Source organism: Phyllobates terribilis, unplaced genomic scaffold (assembly GCF_046119375.1).
Source record: "Phyllobates terribilis strain yellow unplaced genomic scaffold, ASM4611937v1 Scaffold_5__5_contigs__length_657084704, whole genome shotgun sequence".
Lineage (NCBI taxonomy): Eukaryota > Metazoa > Chordata > Amphibia > Anura > Dendrobatidae > Phyllobates > Phyllobates terribilis.
This window is the reverse complement of record NW_027362765.1, coordinates 272,086,146-272,107,559: the sequence shown is the minus strand read 5'-3', so window position 1 is coordinate 272,107,559 and position 21,414 is coordinate 272,086,146. Positions and strand designations below refer to the sequence as shown.

At 41.0% G+C, this 21,414-nt stretch overlaps 1 protein-coding gene across 5 annotated transcripts in view; it reads left to right on the top strand.

Moving 5' to 3' along the window:
- Positions 1-20,402, top strand: part of CCDC57 (coiled-coil domain containing 57) — a 168,118-nt gene extending 147,716 nt beyond the window's left edge. For 4 of the 5 annotated variants that reach the window (XM_073684160.1, XM_073684157.1, XM_073684156.1 and 1 more), the window contains 4 exons: positions 3,422-3,543; positions 5,244-5,342; positions 10,108-10,339; positions 17,620-20,402. In XM_073684160.1, the coding sequence (XP_073540261.1) occupies positions 3,422-3,543; positions 5,244-5,342; positions 10,108-10,339; positions 17,620-17,783 (617 nt within the window). In that variant the 3' untranslated portion in view covers positions 17,784-20,402. Of the gene's footprint in view, positions 1-3,421; positions 3,544-5,243; positions 5,343-10,107; positions 10,340-16,144; positions 16,961-17,619 lie in introns of those variants that run through there. The other variant, XM_073684161.1, reaches the window with a different exon arrangement.
- The last annotated feature ends 1,012 nt before the right edge of the window (positions 20,403-21,414 follow it).

The window sequence follows — 21,414 nt, the reverse complement described above, 5'->3', positions numbered from 1 at the left end:
CCAAGCATTCTCATTTTATATACCAACCTTTTGTGTGGCACGGTATCAAACGCTTTGGAGAAGTCAAGGTATACAGCATCCACTGACTCTCCCCGGTCCAGCTGTGAGCTCACCTCCTCGTAGAAGGCCATCAGGTTTGTTTGGCAGGAGCGATCCCTCATGAATCCATGTTGATATGGAGTTAGACAGTTATTATCATTAAGATATTCTACAATAGCATCTCTAAGAAATCCTTCAAACAATTTACCCACAACAGACGTTAAGCTGACTGGTCTATAGTTCCCAGGGTCACTTTTAGACCCCTTTTTGAATATTGGTACCACATTTGCTTGGCGTCAGTCTAGTGGGACAGTCCCTGTCCATAAAGAGTGCTTGAATATAAGATACAGCGGTCTGTCTATCACATTACTTAATTCTTTTAGTACCCGGGGGTGTATGCCATCTGGGCCTGGTGACTTGTCTATTTTGATATTATTTAGGTGTTTCTGAACTTCCTCCTGGGTTAGGTGGGTGATATTTAGCGGAGGGTTTACTTTATCACTCTGCATTTCCTCCGATAAATTGTTTTCTTTTGTGAAAACAGTGGAGAAGAAGCTATTGAGTAGGTTTGCTTTACCCTCATCGCCCTCTATGATTTTACCCAGGTTATTTTTCAATGGGCCAACTCCATCAGTTTTAATCCTTTTACTGTTTATATAGTTAAAGAACAGTTTGGGATTCATTTTACTTTCCTTGGCAATTAGTCTCTCTGTCTCCTCTTTTGCTATTCTTATTTGTTTCTTACAGATTTTGTTTTTTTCCCTATAAGATATTAGCGCTTCCTCGCTGCCTTCTTGTTTAAGTTTACCGAAAGCCCTTTTTTTGTTTTTCATTGCCCTCTTGACTTCCTTATTTAGCCACATTGGCTTCCTCCTATTCCTAGCCCTTTTATTCCCATAAGGTATGTATGTATTATTAATCACAACAGTTATAGAAGAAAACAAATCTATGTTTCGGCTACAAACTGCTTTTATCAAGCTATCAATTGGGAAAGACGTCATACCAATCAAGCCACTAAGAGTAAAAAGAGATCGTCTTTTTCCCCTCACCCATGACAGCACCTGAGAGAGTGGGAGCCGCCCCTGTTACTGGACAGGAAGCCAAGAGCACAAAATAAAAGGGCAACTCCCACTTCCTCCTTCAATGTGGTTTCCTGTTTTTTAGATGTAGGAGGCTTGACCACTCTGCTGGAGCAGCTGTGAATCATGGAACACCATGTCATGTTCTATAGCAACCTCTAGTAAGAATGGCAGCGAGTACAGGGGTCTAGTTAGGCACTGAAATGCTAACAACAGTTTGGGAGAATCTAGATCTAATGCTTCAGCACTTACCTATGTTTGATGTCTGGCCTGGAGCCTTGTGTTTTCGCTTGTACAGCGGCCTTGTGATTCCCGCATGTTTTACAGTGTTGTGATTCTCACATGTCGTGCGGCCTTGTTATTCCTGCATGTCTTGCAGCCGGGTGTTTCTCGTGTGGCCTTGTAGCCTGGCGTTCCTCATTTGGCCTTGCAGCGTTGCATTTCTTATTTAGGTTGCGCTGTGGCGTGGTTGGTTGGGGCACCTGTCTTGTGAGCGGGAGATCCGGAGTTTGGATCTCAGCAGTGCTTGAATGAATCTTAAAGAATGTGTTGTGGTTTGTCACCAGCCTCGTGTTTTGGTCCAGCCGCCTCATGTCTGGTCTCATGTCTTGTATGTTGGGCCGGCTGCCTCATCTCTGGCCTCATGTCTTGCATGTTGGGCCAGCCACCTCATGTCGGGTGTTTTGGCCTGTTGTCTCATGTCTGGTGTTGGCCTGCCCCCTCAGGTATGGCCTCATTTCTCATGTTTGCCTTGCCACTTCATGTCTGGTGTTTGGTCTGGCCTTGTGTCTCATGTTTGGCATGCCTGAAAGTTTTCTGGCCGCTTTGTAGTTGTTGAATAGCCTGCCACCTCAGGTCTAGGGTTTTCTTCGGCTGCCTCTGCCTCACGGTGTGACTTTATGAGGCCTTCTGTGGAGTATGACTTTCAGTGGTATGTATAACTTTGGAGGCCATGGCTTTTGTTTAGTTAGCCCGCCAACTTGGGGCTTGTAGGTCTGTTTTCACTACTGTCTCAAAGCGTTACTACCCTTTACTAGCAATACTGCTGATATTGGTAAGGATGGCTTCCAGATGATACCGTCTGTCTGTAGTGATTCTATTAAACAACAAGGAGGTGCCTTAATAAAATACAGTCCTGGGGGTAGCTGGTGAGTCCAACAGTTTTCCAGTCCATCCCTCATACTTGGATAGCATATTGAACTGGTCCGCATTTAACATCCATGTCCCAGTTTGTCCCCTTGGTAGGCCACTAGGGACCCTACTCAGAGCCTAGTTAGGGTTACAAGGTTCTTTGAATCACTTGACTTCTCCTTCCATTAACATGCTAAGTCTTAGTACTAGTTCCTATATACTTCAGTTGTTGGTTAGGTGATTTAACTAGTACAGAATATCTAGTTGTATCCGAGGAAGATAACCTACCATACATATCAGTGAAGTCTGTAAATATAGACCCTCTCTTAAAAAAAAAAAAAAAAAAAAGTTATTGTAACCAGTAAAATAATTTTTTTTTACTCTTGTTGGTGCTCCAAATCAATAGAGACATTATCTTAATTGAATGATATCTAAACCTTTCACAATCTTCCTTCCTTAAGCACTATCAGTTGAGTTACGATATTCCTGGGTTCTTTTTTTGGGTGTAAGATCCTACAGGGGTGCTCCTTGGTCATAGTCTCTCAGGTGCTGTCATGGGTGGGGGGAAAAATTATAATTACTTACCCGTAGTTTGATTTTCCTAACCATGATGGCACCCCTGTTTATTCCCTACCTCTGACTTATGGTTGGTGATGGTTTTCAATCTTCTCTTCTCACAATGAAGAATGGGTTTGAGTGAATGTATAAATAATAGCAAGAATAATGATTATACTTTGGGTGACTCCTACTTGACTTCTTGGAGACCACGTTGAAGGAGGGGGTGGGAGTTGCCTTTTCATTTTGTGTTCTTGGCGTCCTGTCCAGTAATAGGGGTGGCTCCTACTGTCTCAGGTGCTGTCCTGGGTTTCAGGAAAATCAAATTACCGGTAAGTAATTCTCATTGTCCCATTTGTCACTTAATAAAGGCCGTTCATGGCCGAAACATTGCTTTTTATTCTGTATATGTTGTGATTAATACAGAATACATCCGGAATACATCCGGTGCCTTGGACACTTCTCAGACTGTAGTAAAACAACATGACTGTGTTTCTTCATCTATTCTTCTTGGTGTTAGTTCTCTAAGTAATCCTGGCGTCACTCCTCTAATGTATTGTTAACCCTTTCCGTTTTTATCTGGATAGACTGTATTTGGTAAATGTTCCCCTTTGCAGGAAATACATCAAAGGACCCCGTTTCTCAAGTCATCAAAACACCTCCTTCTAAACTTCATCCACCAGAAATGCAGAATCGCCTTTCAGCGCTGGAGGGTCTTCAGTACCAGCTAACCTCACAGGTAGGCTATTGTTAGCTGACATCCTACCAGTACTACTAGTCCTTTTCTTTCACAGAGGGGGTTCTGCTGTAACACTATAAACAGGAAAAGTGCCCTCTCTTTAAAATAAGGAGATCAGGAATGGAGGTGGGGGGAGAGAGGCAGACAACTGTAATTTTTTACGTATCGTTCAGTAATTGGAACACTAGTAATTTCAATTCCCGAACTTCAAAATTGTCATCAGAGGTTGAAACATTTTGCACTTAGTCACAATATAAACAGCAGCTCTGAAGCACAAACTTCTGTTCTTAGAAGTGAAATGCTATGAAACAGCAGAATGGGAATATCCATGTGCCCATGTAATGCTTTATTATTTGGGCGGAGATGCATATCTGTCTTAATAATGTATCTCTGTAGTATACAGTAACGGTACACAATGTATTTGTGAAAACCATCTAACGGAAAATGTAGATTTCTATGAACTGCATAACGTTTTATCCCATTGTATCCACTGCTCTCAGGAATCACGTTCACCATGATGTATATGGCTTTATATATATGCATCTCCATCTGCAGCATAAATTGACATGCTGTGTATCTTGAAACCACAGCTCCTGTCAATACATGCTGCAGATATAATTCAAGGCATGTGCATGAGATTTCTTAAAATTTCACGCACTTTGCTGGCACTGTAAAATGTTTGTGATATTTTGAGACAATATCTGTTTAGTAACTGTAAGGCTGTGTGCACACGTCACGATTTTGTCACGCGGATTTGTCACAAAACGTGAAGGGAATCCGATGCCAGCAAAGTGAATGAGATTCCTGAAGTCTTATGCACACGTTGCTTATTTGTTACTTGCAGATGTAGTGCAGCTGTAAATCTGCAGCATCTCAATTCTTTTCAGCGGTTTTGGAACGTTTTTTAATCCATTGACTTCAATGAAGTCAGTCAAAAATGCAGGTCTAAAAATGATTGCAGATTTGCTGCGTTTTTGTAGCATTTTTGCATGCGTTTTTAGACAACAGTGATAGAGACAGACAGACAGACGTATAGATATATAATTGCACAGCCCCCAACATATTATAAAATTGAACCCTGTGAAGCTTATCAGGCAGCTTTTTATGAATAAATTAATTAATTAATTAAATGGGAAAAAAAAAGACATGGGGTCCCCCCTCCTATATTTTATAACTAGCAAAGGTAAAGCAGACAGCTGCAGGCTGGAAAGGTCCATGGTTCTTATGCCCTTCCCAGCCTAAAAATACCAGCTCGCAGCTGCCCCAGAAGTGGTACATCACATTAGATGCTCAAATTCTGGCGCTTTGCCCGGCTCTTTCCAATAACCCAGATGTGGCAATCAGGGTAATGGGGCTTGGGGTTGATGTCAGCTGTAAATTGCCCAAAAACACAGCTGACATCAAGCCCTGGTGTTAGTAATGGAGAGGGGTCTATCAGACATCCCGATCACTAGTCCAGTAAGAATACTTAATTCAAATAATCACTCCCCCACACTTTCTCTGGTAAACCAATTTATTAAAAAAATAAGTTCCCACGCATGCAAAAACAAGCGTCTTTGCCACTGCATTATTCCTGACGAGAAATGGTGCAGAAGTACTCATCAAAAAACTCAACGTGTGCACATAGCCTAAAGTGTTCAGATGAGAAATTCCCTCTTGGTTTCTCACTATACTCTCTTTTTATCTTTTATCTTCTCAAGGAGTTACAATTCGCGCAGTACCAGAAATTTACCAAGGATCACACCACTACAGCAGCTAAAATGGACGGCGACACATCTGTAGCGTTAGGTACAATGCAGGTAAATGAGTAATGTTGGCTGGGCCCTGAGTGGATATTTTCTGCAGGAGTGGGGAATAGTCCTGTCACAATTAGACGGATATGTTCCATATTTTCTTTGACATAGGATCCTGCTTTACAAGTGTATGTAGAAGATGACTATACTATATGTTATTATGTAAAATGTTCCACATGTTCATAACATGTAGGCAACACTTTTGTTCTTGACTCTCTGTGACTCCTCAAAACCGACACTTTGCTCCATTAGAACGACCCTCCAACCCCATAATATATGTGACTACATTACAAAAGTATAGTCACTATACCTACTGGCCTTCCCTCTGATCCTCCCCTGGTTTCTCTGCACTGGATTACTGGGCTCCATTATCAGAATCAGTGACAGTCCCAGGGGTTGAAGTCCTTAACCTAGTAATATGCCATCACTGTATGAGATCAGAATACCCCTTTTAGGAAAGCCTGCCACCTCCTCTGACACGTCAGTTTTAGTAAATACTTGTATTCGGATATACTTGTATTTGCCATGATAAAGGGGCATGTCCCTACACAATGTGATGCTGTCAGCCCCGATCGGACATTATCAGGCTGCGTAGGGACACTCCCCAAGCTAGTAACACCCAGTTGTCAAATTATTCATTGATTTCTACGAGAAATATTGGAGAAACTGCTCAATGTAGGGATCTGAGAAACAATGCTCCTGAATTGTTATATCATGGAGAATGCAAATATTTACTGAATTAGACATGAGGAGAACAAGCAGATCCTCTTTAACGAGTTCTCATTTTCTTACATGTAGTTTAATGAGCTATAAAAAAAAAAAATCCTAGTTTTTAAACAGTTAATTTTTTTTAAACCAAGTGGGCATTACTGGAGAGATTTCACTGGGGGCGTGTACTTCTTCCTCTCTATGATGCTGACCAATCATAAGCAGGCAGGAACACACTGTTGGAAGAAGAACACGCTCCCTTAACAGCAATCACAAACCGTTTGCTCTCCTCACTGTAGAGCTTTCGGCTCTCATCTCTGGCAGTCAGTGGGGGGGGGGGCAGTATTGCTGAATTTGAATCTCATTACAAACATTTCTAGTAGCTCTCCTCGCAAATATACATGCGCTTTATTGGCAGTGCCAAAGCTAGTATAGTGCTGCCAACTCTGCTTTACTGCTCCTCTCCCCACACTTGCTGCTGGAGATAAAAGCTGAAATCTGTTAATCACACTCAGATCTGTTATGCTTCAGGCACTTGTGATCACTTTTTGGTGGGGGTGTGTTCTTTTTGCCCTTGTATGTTGATGCCTGCTTATGATTGGCAGAGCTGACAGCACTATGAGAGGAAAGCTACTAGAAGTGTTTGTAATAAGACTCAGCTCTGCAGCACTTCTACTCCCCCCCACACTGACTGCCAGAGATGAGAGCTTAAAGTTGTCAGTTAAAGAAGCGTTTCCATGAAAATTTTTTTCATTAAATCTGTGTACACATGTGGTCAAAATTGTTGGTACCCCTCGTTTAATGAAGGAAAAACCCACAATGGTCAATAACTTGAATCTAACAAAAGTAATAATAAATTAAAAATCTATGAAAATGAAAGTCAGACATTGCTTTTCTGCTTCCACAGAATTTTTACAAAAATTAAACTCATGAAATAGACCTGGACAGAAATGATGGTACTCTTAATATTTTGTTGAACAACCTTTTGAGGCAATCACTGCAATCAAACGATTCCTGTAACGGTCAATGAGACTTTTGCACCTCTCGACAGGTATTTTGACCCACTCCTCATGAGCAAACTGCTCCAGTTGTCTCGTGTTTGAAGGTTGCCTTTTCCAGACGGCATGTTTCAGCTCTTTCCAAAGATGCTCAATAGGATTTAGGTCGGGGCTCATAGATGGCCACTTCAGAATAGTCCAATGTTTTCCTCTTAGCCATTCTTGGGTGGTTTTAGCTGTGTATTTTGGGTCATTATCCTGTTGCAAGACTCATGACCTTTGACTGAGACCAAGCTTTCTGACATGGGGCAGCACATTTCTCTCTTTCCCTTGATAGTCTTGAGATTTCATTGTACCCTGCACAGATTCAAGACACCCTGTGCCAGATGCAGCAAAGCAGCCCCAAAACATAACAGAGCCTCCTCCATGTTTCACAGTAGGGACAATGTTCTTTTCTTGATATGCTTCATTTTTCCATCTGTGAACATAGAGCTGATGTGCCTTGCCAAAAACTTCCATTTTTGTCTCATCTGTCTATAGTATATTCTCCCAGAAGCTTTGTGGCTTGTCAACATGTATTTTGGCAAATTCCAGTGTGGCTTTTTTTTCCAGCATCATTTTTATTTGATTTTTCAAGACACAAATACATAATATACATCTAATCTGGTACATCGAGAGGTAATAGTGCCCGTACGCAGACTGGGTCTATGACAACTCTATTCACATATTTAATTGGTATAACAGATATAACAAACAACAAAATGAATTAGTTGACAGTATGTCTTATATCTCATTGAAGCCATCATGAATAATTAATGCATTTATATCTATGCCAGAAGTCCTGGCCCATTGATCTCCTCACTATTCTCTTCTTCATTTTAAGTTAAACGAAGTGGACCTAAGTTATTTTTGAGATCCTCTAGTATATATCATGCTGTAGATGTAAAGGGTTCTACCATTTTCCTTTTGTCCTATATTGAACAACAATTTATAATAAACTGTTTCCATTTTAGAAGGAATTTTCCTGCTTTCTTCTCTTTATTACATAGGGCATCTTGTTGTTCTACCTCCACATAGTGCTTCATTTGTGCTATTAGTCCATAATGGGGGGGATATTGGGATCTATCCAATGTTTTAGGAGCTGTTTTTTCGCCAATATAAGCCAGGTATGTAGTAGCTTGGGGAGACTCCCTATTAATTTGTTAGGGTTGTTCCAGTGTGGCTTTTTTATGAGTTTTTTTTAACAATGGTGTTCTCCTTGGTCGTCTCCCATGAAGTCCACTTTGGATCAAACAATTACGGATGGTGCGATCTGACACTGATGTTCCTTGAGCTTGAAGTTCACCTTTAATCTCTTTAGAAGTTATCCTGGGCTCTTTTGTTACCATTCGTATTATCCGTCTCTTTGATTTGTCATCAATTTTCTTCCTTCGGCCATGTCTAGGGAGGTTGGCTACAATCCCGAAGATCTTAAATTTTTGAATATTATGTGCAACTGTAGTCATAGGAACATCAAGCTGCTTGGAGATGGTCTTATAACTTTTACCTTTAACATGCTTGTCTATAATTTTCTTTCTAATCTCCTGAGACAACTCTTTCCTTTGCTTCCTCTGGTCCATGTTGAGTGTGGTACACACCATGTCACCAAACAGCACAGTGACTATCTGTAGCCCTATATACAGGCCCACTGACTGATTCCAAGATTGTAGACACCTGTGATGCTAATTAGTGGACACAGCTTGATTTAACATGTCCCTTTTGTCACATTATTTTCAGGGGTACCATCATTTCTGTCCTGGGATATTTCATGAGTTTAATTTTTTTTTTAATTCTGTGGAATCAGGGTTGAAAAGCAATGTCTGACTTTCATTTGTTCATTTTCATAGATTTTTAATTTATTATTACATTTGTCAGATTCAAGTTATTTCTGTGACCATTGTGGTTTTTTTTTTTTCATTAAACGAGGGGTACAAACAATTTTGACCACGTGTGTATATGTGCATATAGTGTTATGAGAGTGTACTATTCTAATCACTTACTACTGCCACCTGTGGTATGTAGGGCCGTTCTGCTCCGCTCCTCAATGACGTCACCGCTCTCCATACTAGCCGGCTCACTCTATACTATATGTAGGAGCAGGCAGTTTCTTTTACAATATAAGCCCGTGGAGCCTCATCTGACATTCCATAAGCTTACATTGTAAAATCCACTTCCAGGTCACGCAGAACACAGTGTGACCCGCAAAGTCACATCACTATGAAGAGGAGAATAACTGTGCTACATATCAGAGAAAGCGGCAGAATGTGAGTATATTAACACTCACGCTACACTACATGCACATATACAAAGATTTCATGAAAAAAAACTTAATGGGAGAGCTTCCTTAATCACATTCGGCTCTGCTGTGCTCCAGCACATTTCATCGCACTGAAGTGAGAAGAGCAAACTGTTTGTCAATACATGTCTCATGCTGAGCCTCTCCTAAGCTATTGTGGGTGGGCTCGTATTCTTCATCGCTTGATAAATACTTTGAGAGGTGTAGTTCCTAAAATGGGTTACTCATTCACACCTTAGTTATGCTGTATGTTCAGGTAAGACATTAAGGTCACCTGCAGGACATTTCCGAAATCAGGAAACCCAGAAACCCAGCATAGCAATTAGAGAACTGTCTTTTCACAGTGGCACAAATTGAGCACAATATTTTAAAAACTGAAATTTAATATTTGTGAAAAAAAATTACAATTTACACAAGAATTACTGTGTATTAATTTCTGGAAAAACCTGTGGGGTCAAAATTCTCACTGCATCCCTAGATGAGTTCCCTGAGGGGTGTAATTTCCCAAATGTGGTCACTTTTGGGGCTTTTCTGTTGTTCTGGCACCTCAGGGGCTCTGCAAACGGTGCCCATAAACTATTCCAGCATAAATATATATATTCCATTTTTTTATATCTCTTCCTTCTACTTCTTTCCACATTTTGTCAGCAGTGGCCATCATAAATGGCCAGATTGTGTGATTTCCTATTACTGATGTAACTTGGAATTACAGTGAAATCTGCTTGTACAGCCCTCTACCTCTGTAGACCCCAAACCTACACGGAAAGAGAACATGTCTCCATCACCGCGGAAAAAAAACATTTCCCCATCACCACGTGGACATCTCGTGAACAGCGCTAAATCCATTCATTCAGGGCCGTCGTCTTGGATAGAAGGAGACTCGTCTTCACAAGAGGTCTGGAAAATATTGGATATGGGGTCAAGTCCATCACTGATAAGTTCCCAAGATGATGCTCCACTAGGTGAGGATGAAATATCGACTGATGAAATTTTAGGGAAAATGTGGTTTAAAGTACCACTTTGTTTTTCTGTTATTTATTTCACTACTAATGTATGCTCCCTGTCTAGTAAAATACTTACCAGCCACGGACTTCTACTGTTCCGGTCCACTTTAACACCATGTGACTGAAGTAGTGACCAGTCCAGTGTTTGCGGGGCGGATTGGAAGTCACTTCCGGGTGCAATTCTATGAGACTCAGAATGAGCCTGTCATAGACAATATAGTAACCATTACCATCACAGTCAGACCTGCGATAACAGCATGGCGGAGAGAGACCAGAGTGGCACTGGAAACAGTAGAAGACAGAGGTAAGTATTGTACTATAGACAAGGAACGTACATTACCTATCTGGTGGCAAAATAAAAAATAAATCTCGGAGTGGTACTTTACATTTTGTAAGTTTTCCTTGTTTTTCGGTTGTTGAAATGGTATTACACAATTTCCTGGCTATTTTCCTCTGGGGGAATGCTGGGCACTTATATGGCCTCTATTAAACTCCTGGTCCGGTGATTTAGAGGCACAGAAGATCAATTTACACTTCAGTCCAGTTAAAGGGATTGTATTCTTTCAGAAAACTATACCGTACATTGAGTTAAAAAACCACACTGAGCATTACTTACCCTCTTTAGATCCAGTGCTGGCTCCCCAATGCTACTCCATTCTGTTGTATGGAGTAATGTATGGTTGATTGTGCTGCCATCAGTCAGTCAGCTCAGTGACTCATACAGTCTACGCGGGCAGAGCACTGTAAACATGACATCACCGCTGCAGCCAAACAACAGAGACTGGGGCAGTGGCGAACAGTCGGCCCTACACCCATATTTTCTGGATGAAAATCAAACGATTTGTTATACACTCGTATGACCTTATATCTGATAGGCAGGAGCCCTGCACACTGGCAATGACTGGCATATGCATATGAACAGCTTTAATATATTCTGAAGATACAGATGAGCTTGATCACAATGTCAGACAAGTCCGCACTCGCAGTGATCTGGACGCGTGTAATAGGATTCTAGCAGAAGGTTTATGCTTACTATTGAGCCCGTACTGCGTTCTGCTCACATGCTCCTGCAGAAGCTCATTGCTCCTGCCTGCAGAGCAGCGCTCCTCAGTTCAGTTTTTTGAGTGATTGGTGGGGGTCTTAGTGCCTGGAACCCCACCGATCTACAGGGCATGTAAGCTAGGGAAAAATATTAAAGTGAAAAAGGGTAGTCTTTAATTTCACAGGGTTCTGGAACATGTACAAATGCTCTGACCTAGAGAAGAACTGTCGATGGTGCCGAAACACATGTAACATTAATAGCGCTGTGTCAGCACTTTTTTTCTAGAGATTTCCCTGTATGTCTGGTAAATGATTCCCAGTGCACTGACCTGTAGTAACCTGCGCTGAGCGGAGGTGTTACTGCCGGGCATTACCTTCAGTTCACGTGCTGTGTTTGCTGTGTGATGCCTTATTGCACAACACCTCTACATGATTTGTGTTATCTGTGGATTCCTTCCCGGTGGATGAGATGCCAAGTTCTGTGTCCTGAGCAGTGTGCGAGCAGCATGTCATCAGATAAGCCTCTCATGTCACCAATCTGACTCTTTACATCACTGCAGCACATGCATTATGCTATAGAAATATAGAATATATATATATATAAATATATATATATATTTATATACAGGGTCCTCTTTAATGGCAGATTATGCTGTGTCAGCCCAATCCTGGAACAGTGACCGGGAGCTCAAATGACACAAAAAAAAGCCATTGAAACCCATGATAACGTCACTGATTCCAACAGTCTGGTGGGACGAGGAGCATTACCTGTGCCCCCCCATCTATCTTTTGTGAGTAGAGCACTGGGAATCGTGATGTATTAGATCACTGTCTGCAGTCCATATATAGGAAAGCTGGGATCACACAGATCATATATCCCAGCTTTCCTCCACTTTAAGGAAAATGGACCCTTAATGCTCTTCTATACAGCCTTGGCCAAAAGATTTGGCACCCTTGAAATTGTTTCAGAAAATGAACACTGATGCACGCTGAGCCTGCAGGACAGCTTGAATTTCCTTACAACTTGATTGGTGCTGCTTATCCACCATCCGGATTATCCTGCTTTGCATCATTTCATTCATTTTTCTCTGCCGTCCATGTCCAGGGAGATTAGCTACAGTGACACAGGTTGTAAACTTCTGGATTATGTTGCATACTACATGTAAACTTCTAGAGGAAAACAGTATAATCAATAGAAATCTATATTGATTAAATTCCATAATATGTACTGCGTATCTAAGACCTGGTGTATAGTAAGTTCATCACCTTAATCTAGCACAAAAGGGGGGAAGGGCTCAGGCCCAAAAGGATGAACCAGAACAGAAAAAATAGGAAAAATACCAAAAACTTTTTTGTTAAAATATACAGGTGAAGGGGGAGTGAAAGTGCATACATACAAACATCCAAGTGGAAATAGTAGCAGCGCCAAGACATATAGCTACTTTGTTAAAAAGATTCATGAGTTTCTACCACCATTGAAAGGGCAACCAAATCCTCCTTGCATATACAAATACATTTCACATATATCCCTCATTACAATGGTAAGTACATGGAACTCCCTATATCTTATCTTAATTTGTACTGTTCACCACACGATCCAAGTATGACCAAAACCCCCAATATAAATGTCAATGCATATTCATATAATAATGGTAAATTACCTGAGGTCGTAAAGGTGAACCCACGTGTCGGTCACCTTTACAACCGTTGTGTACCTCAGGTAATTTACCATTATTATATGAATATGCATTGACATTTATATTGGGGGTTTTGGTCATACTTGGATCGTGTGGTGAACAGTACAAATTAAGATAAGATATAGGGAGTTCCATGTACTTACCATTGTAATGAGGGATATATGTGAAATGTATTTGTATATGCAAGGAGGATTTGGTTGCCCTTTCAATGGTGGTAGAAACTCATGAATCTTTTTAACAAAGTAGCTATATGTCTTGGCGCTGCTACTATTTCCACTTGGATGTTTGTATGTATGCACTTTCACTCCCCCTTCACCTGTATATTTTAACAATAAAGTTTTTTTGGTATTTTTCATATTTTTTGTTTTCTGGTTCATCCTCTTGGGCCTGTGCCCCCCCCCCCCCTTTTATGTTACTTACTGTAGACAAAGGGACATCAAGATCTTCGGAGATGGACTTATAACCTTGAGATTGATGATATTGTTCATATGCAAATTGCCTCTTCAGAGAAAAAGAGGACTTGAACTCTATAGTGCCACCTATTGGAAGCAGTACTCAGTCCAGAGAGCCTCTCACCTAGCCAAATCAGGTCTCATACTTTGCACTGATGAGGGCCAACAGCCCGAAACACCGTGTCTGCAAATTGAGATTCTGATTTGACTTTTATCCTAAGTCATATTTCTCGACTCGTTAAAGGGTTGATTGTGACTTGTAGGATTGCTGCTTCCAATAGGTGGTGCTATAGAGTTCAAGTCCTCTTTTTCTCTGAAGAGGCAATTTGCATATTAAATTTCCCAGAGTAGCATTGCATGGTGAATAAGCCTCCTTAACTTTGTCATGCCGGAGCTGGTGTGTCACTCTCCACAAGGAGAAACGTTACCCCTTTGATATTGTTCAACAATTTTGGTTCTCAAGTCGTCAGACCGTTCTCTTCTCCTCTTTCTGTTCTCCATGATTAGTGTGGCGCACACAGACACAATGCAAAGATTGAGTCAACTTCTCCCCTTTTTATCTGGTTTCAGGTGTGGTTTTCATATTGCTCACACCTGTTACTTGCCCACAAGTGAGTTTGAACAAGCAATCACATGCTTGAAAACAAAGTTGTTTACCCACAATTTTGGAAAGGTGCCAACAATTTGTCCTGCACATTTTTGGGGTTTTGTGTGAAATTATGTCCAACTGCCGTTTTTCAGTTTTTCTGTGTTGTTCCAATACACATAAAGGAAATAAACATGTGCATAACAAAAATTGTGTAATTGCAATAATTTTCTGGGAGAAATACTTCTTTTTCTGCTTCAATTTCAAGGGTGCCAACACTTTTTCAGCCATGACTGTACCTAAAATAGCAGAACAGGTGCTCACCCTCCATGGGTCCACCACCAATCTCCCTGCCACTGCTCCAATCTGTGTTTTGCCTCGAACGCAGACATCAGGTTGACAGCTCACAGCACCGCTGCAGCCAATCATTGAGCTCAGCAGCTGTGCCGTGGTTGACGACACGAGCCGCTGAGGTCAATAATTGGCTGCAGCAGTAATCTGCAGTTGACGTGACTTTTCTACTGCAGGCAAAACGCCGAGACCCGAGCAGAGGCAGGGAGCCAACATTAGAGGCGAGTACCTGCTTTCTGTGTGTTATGTTAGATTTTTTTTGGAGTCCACTTTTCATAAAGTTAAAAACACCCTTAAAAAAAATTATAAAAAAAACTAACTAACACCTCCCTCAACTCACACACTGTCAGGGACCAGTTTCCTTTTCCAGGACTCCTTTTCGATGGATGTCACAGACTATATGGAATGTGAAATCCACCCAAATGATTACTTTTCTCTGATTTCTGACTCCCCAGCCCCAATGTTATCTGCTGCTTTACTGACAATAAAATGAATCTGTATACTCCTATTTTGTGCCCATTTTCACATCGCCCATACCACCTAAAGGCAGCAGAAACATGCTTGGGCTCCCATAGAGCAGGACCACTGAGGAGACTATATTGCCTTCTAGATGCCAACCACAGTCCAATGCAGATCATTGTATTTCACATGTGGATTCTAGTCCTGGCTGACAGTGAAAAGACCTGTGCACAGTTACGTCATATGGCATGATACGTCTCCAGTGTCAATATTTCACCCAGTCTCCTTTCCTGTGTTGTAACTGCAGAGCAGCATTGCAGAGCGTTTCATTGACCTGCAGCATAATTGCCTCATCCAGTTTGGAGCTGTCAGCGGGTTATCACACCACTTCCCCATCAGACATAATGTCAACAGTGTTCACATCAGGCTATTGGGCTATTATGAACTTTCCGTCTGGGTGAGATGCCACACATTGCAGAGTGTTAGTAAATCATTTGCCAGCGTGAACCTCTCCTGAGTTTGCTGTGAGAACCTCCAGAAGATAACATTCAGCCATTTTTAATTAAAGCATTTTATGATATATGATTATCACTTCGGTAAAGTTAACATAGCTAGTTTTCCTATCACATTTGTAGATGCAAATATATATGTAATGAAGCTTATGTAAGTCTTGACCTAAAGGGATTGTTTTATATCTCAGCTGCAGCCAATGACTGGTTGTAGGGGGTAAACAGACCCTTAAAGAGCCCACAACCACCTACACTCCATATAAATATGCTAGGATTCAAATCAGCATCTTAAGCAATCAGTGGCCTAACTAGAGTCCAAAGGACCCCAGTGCAAGACCTGGACCAGGGCCACACCCCCACTCTGATGTGTGTATACAGTTGTGCTCAAAAGTTTACATACCCCAGCAGAATTTTTTCTTTCTTGGACTTGTTTCAGAGAATATGAATGATAACAAAAAAACTTTTTCTCCACTCATGGTTATTGGTTGGGTGAAGCCATTTATTGTGTTTTCTCTTTTTAAATCTTAATGACAACCAAAAACATCCAAATGACCCTGATCAAAAGTTCCCATACCCCAGTTCTTAATACCGTGTATTGCCCCCTTTAACAACAATGACAGCTTGAAGTCTTTTGTGGTAGTTGTGGCTGAGGTTCTTTATTTTCTCAGATGCCAAGATGCCTCCCACCCTGCACCTGTCATTGAACACTCTCAACTAGCAGCATCAGCAAGCACGTCCACGTCCTTGCCCCAGCGCAGCGTTCAGTTGTCGCTAACCCAGTCCTTGGAACGCAAGAACAAATACGCAGCCAACACCCCACAGGCCACACTACTAAATTCACACATTTCGCGAATGCCTTTGCTTGAAATGCCCAAAAAGTTAAATATTAGTTTCATCAGACCACAAGACACGTCTCCAAAAATTAAGGTCTTTGTTCCTTTGTGCATTTGCAAACATTAATCTGGCTTTTTTATGATTCTTTTGGAGTAATGGCTTCTTCCTGGCAGAGTAGCCTTTCAGCCCATGTTGATACTGTATTCGTTTCATTGTGGATATTGACAATCTTACCAGCTTCCGCCATCATCTTCACAAGGCCTTTTGCTTTTGTCCTTGGCTTGATATGCACATGTTGGACCAAAGCACGTTCATCTCTGGGACACAGAACCCGTCTCCTTCCTGAGCGGTATGATGGCTGGACATTCCCATCTTGTTTGTACTTGCGTATAATTGTTTGTACAGATGAACGAGGCACCTTCAGGTATCTTGAAATTGTACCCAAGGATGAGCCAGACTTGTGCAAGTCCCCAATTCTCTTCCTGATATCTTGGCTGATTTCTTTAGACTTTCCCATGATGCTACACAAAGAAGCAATATGTTCCAGGTGTGCATTAAAATACATCCACCGGTGTGTCTCTAATTAACTCAGATGTTTCCAAAAAACTATCAGAAGCTTCCAAACACATGACATCATCATATGGGCAGTCCAGAATTGTTTAAAGCCATAGTAATCTTATTGTATGTAAACTTTTGACTTTGCAGTAAGTAATAAAAATGCCTTAAAACATTCTCTCTCTCTCTCATTATTCTGGCATTTGGCAAATATTAAAAATGATGGTAATCCCAATTGGCCTAAAACGGGAAAGGTTTATTCTGATTTCATGTCAGATATTGAGAAAAACATGCATATGTGTCTGTTTATATAGTGTATGTAAACTTCTGGTTTCAACTGTACATCCCCCATCTTGGTATATGTCCCCCGTTCTGACACTGTTCTTTAATGCATCGAAAACAAATAAACCATTATACTCCCATCGGCTCCCCTGCCTCACTGCGTCCTCTTCTGAGGCCAGCAGCTAACTTCAGAGTGCACGTCGACGTCAGCTGCTGGCCTCTGATTGGCCGGCAGCATGTATTGCCACGCACGGACCCGGCGGGGCGCATCGACGGGCTCCCATCTGCTCGGGTCTGGTCACCTCTGGTTGTGACCTCTGTGACCATAATCATCAGCAATATCTACTTTTAACTGGCTTGAAAAGTGATATGTGAACGGTGGTGTGAGTGGTGATTGTAATGCATACAGGTTGTGCCTAGAGCTTTCTATAATGTGATGTCTCTTAATAATATGTCTATGTTCTACATATAGTGACCACTACAAGAATTCAGCCAGATCTGAGGAATCAAAATACAAAACAGTCTTCCTTGAGGAAAGTTTCTGAGAAGCCCAGTCATTCATTGAATAATAAACAGACAAAGGGCAGAGGGTCCCACAACACTCCAAAAATCCGGAACTATAACATACGAGACTGATTAAGTTGAATGGAGCAGTTGCTTCCCTTTTCAGGTGATAACTGAACTAATAAGTGTGAATTGTCTTCTTCACTCTGCGTGATCCTCAGTGATTAGTAAATGATCTTATCTTAATTTACAAACTCTGTAGACATCTATTAAGTTACTGAAATGACTTCCCTCAAGGCATAGGTATCACGATTGTAAGCCCTGTACAATTACATTTTGCTCAAAAGGAACCAGTCATGGTGATACACGCAGTCCGATCTGAGGACAGCACGGTGCAGAGAAGGAGAAGATGGGTTTGTTGGAAAAGATTCAGTATAACTTGTATTTTGTTCATTGAAATCCCCGGTGCTTGTATACGAGTCCAGTGGGCGGTCCTACTAGTGATTCACATATATCTCTGCATGCGCAGACATACAGGGAAGACTGTCACTAGTGGGACCGCCCACCGAACTCACATGCATATAAACACTGTTTTCAATGAATTAAATACAAGTTTTACTTAAACTTTTCCAACAATGTACGTCAGTCTGATCAGTTCATTTTGCTCCTGCTCAGATACCATTTTCAATGTGACCGGTTCCCTTTAAAACTCTTATTTAAAGCTCATTAATGGTACATTTTTATTTCCAGTTATCTGATAAATATATGGACAAGCACTTCTGCAGAGTAGCAACCTTATTTGATGACCTCCAGTCATATGCTGGTTCCAGTTAGTAGTCAAAATATGTAGATCACCTTAAACGACTGGACAGGTTCTAAGAGCCAAGCCTGCCCCTTGGTAACTTTGAATAATTCGAATCATTGAGAAAATATATTTAACATTCTGACATATACTCCTTACAGTCATCTGGGCTGCGCTGCAGCAGGGACTATTTATGGGCTAATCATTGTTAGCATGCTTAGTTTTCATTGATGTCCCAGCAACAAGCGAAGCTTTAAAAAAACTCAAAATGCACTGTTCCAAATTATTGTGCACAGCAGAGTTTCCAAACATTGTATGGGTTGTAAAGAACTAAAAATGGTTATTTATTGAATTTGCAGCATTAACAGGTTACATTTACTGAAACCAAAAGATTTTTCAACCAAAAACATCTTAACAGGCCAAGTTACATGTTAACATAGGACCCTTCATTGATATCACTGTCACAATTATTGCATCCATTGAACATTGAACAGAATAGCCTCCCAGAGCTGATGTTTTCATGTGAACTGCCTGCCACCCTCATAGATCTTTTGGTTGAGGATACTCCAAAGGTTCTCTATAGGTTTGCGGTCAGGAGAGGATGGTGTCCACAACATGAGCTTCTCTCCTTTTATGCCCATAGCAGCCAATGACTCAGAGGTACTCTTTGCATCATGAGATTGTGATGCATGAAGATGATTTTTCTATGGATAAAATGGATTTTCTTTTTGGACCATGAAATGTATATATAGCCCCAGTGCAACCGTTTCTGCTTGTGAGCACTGTTTAGAGGTGGCCGAATAGTAGGTTTATGCACAACTGCAAGTCTCTGGAGGATGCTACACCTTGAGGTTTGCGGGACTCCAGAGGCACCAGCAGCTTCAAATACCGGTTTGCTGCTTTGTAATGGAATTTTAGCAGCTGCTCTCTGACTGGCAGAAACCTTCCTCATTATGCCTTTATCTGCACAAAGCCATCTGTGCTCTGTGTCAACCACAAATCTCTTCCCCGTTCAATGATCAGCCTTACGTTTTCCTTTTAAAGGGTATGTAGGTATGTGAGGTTGGTTAGAGCCTGCTCGGTCAACAGAATACAGGTTCTCATAGTAAATTGTCAAAGTTTAGCATTCTTTTTCATAAAGAGCTGATTGTTTCTGCAGACCTGTATAGAGATGCTGACTTACTAACCACACAATTGTAACTGTAGTTCTACAGGCTCTATAATTTTATATTTTCTGATCTAGTGGATAGAGACCAGCTGCTCTGTCTCCTATGCGCTGTACACAGAGACCGAGATTCCTGCTTCTTTCTCAGTGTGGCACATGATGAGAAGCAGCAGAATGGAGGAGATCATTCAGTAGTATTGAGCAGTGTGAATGTGAATGCAACTCTGGGGCAAGGCAGATCAGTCACAATCTTCAAGACTATCCTCCTCCTCTTCTCTCTCTCCTCTCCATAGAGTATAATAAGAGGTGTAACCTGCTTTGACCAAGACTGATTTGAGCTTTTTTTCAGAGTGAATGATGAGAGGAGGCAGTGAGAGTGTAAAAAATGGTAGATAAGTGGGGAAAGAATCAGATTTTTCTTATAAGATATATTACATAGTTTCTTTTATTTCTGTTTACTATTAAATTTAGCAAAATTTGTTAAAACAGCAGTGATCATTTCACTCTTTATATATATAGGGCTGTAATTCACAAATTGTGCCATGTTTAGTCTATTTCCTTTTGTCTAAAATTATCCCTTGAGCCCAACAAAATTCCACCATAAGTTTTTTTTTTTTATTTTCTAGCTGTATGACTTTTTGCGGGATTAGTTGTAAGAGATGTTTATACAAATACATTATCAGTTGTTGTTTTTTTATGGTTTACCTCGCTTATCATCAATGATTGTATACATTTATTTGTACATGTTGTTATGGGTACGGCGGTTCCAAATATGTGTTGTTATGTAATGTTTTAGGATTTCTTTTTAATAAAGTTTATTTATGTATACAATGCGTTTTTCACTTTTTTTTTGCTTTTTAAAAAATATTATGCCCATCATGGAATTTTTTTTGTGTGTTTTAACTATAAAGTACTAGCATATACTGTATAGCTATACTTTTATAATTACTAAGAAAATGCATTTGGTCCAACAACCCTCTGGTCCTTCTGCGCTGTCAGCCCATACAGCATACTGGCCCTGATACCGGGATCTCCTCTCGGTCCCTACCTTTGAATCCGATGATCATGGAATTAGAGTGGGGCTGCGGCTGTGTACTACAGCCATTACCTTGCTCTAGATTACACCACCACCATTGCGGTGCTCGCGCGATCAGCATGATTAGCATCCTTGCCCTGAGTCAGCCGCTGCCATTAATGACAAATATACACGTCACGTACCTTTAATGAGTTAATAAAGCATTATTAATTATGACCCTCTTGTCCATGGGTAATGGCTGGTATGCAGCTCAGTCTCGTTCACTTGATCCAAGCTGAAATGCCATACTGTAGGAGCCCAAACACAAGGGTCCCGCTGTTTTAGAGAAAGTAACCAAACCTTTTGCACTACTATACAACCCCTTTAAGGGGTTAATAAAGGATTGTTGTGTAGTTTATTATCATTCCTGTATATAAAAAATCTATTACATTGCATGACAGGAGCTGAGCTTATAGTTACTATAGAAATACTGTGGTAAATGTAGTTTATCAGGTCAGCTGAGCAAAGACATTTCTTCCCATAGCAGTCAAGTATACGCTGGGTTACTGTTAATGACCTCTAGCAATCCAGCCCATATAGCATTAGTACTGTATTCACTGTTAGCCCCAATGAATGAAGGACTTGTAAAATGAGGGGATATGTCTGAGAACAAGAACGCAGAGATGGTTCCCTGCTTGGCATGGCTGGACAAGTGATTCTGTTCTGTAAGACATCTGGGAATCGTGCCAAGGTTGCGCTGTGTTCCCATGGACTGTAAGCT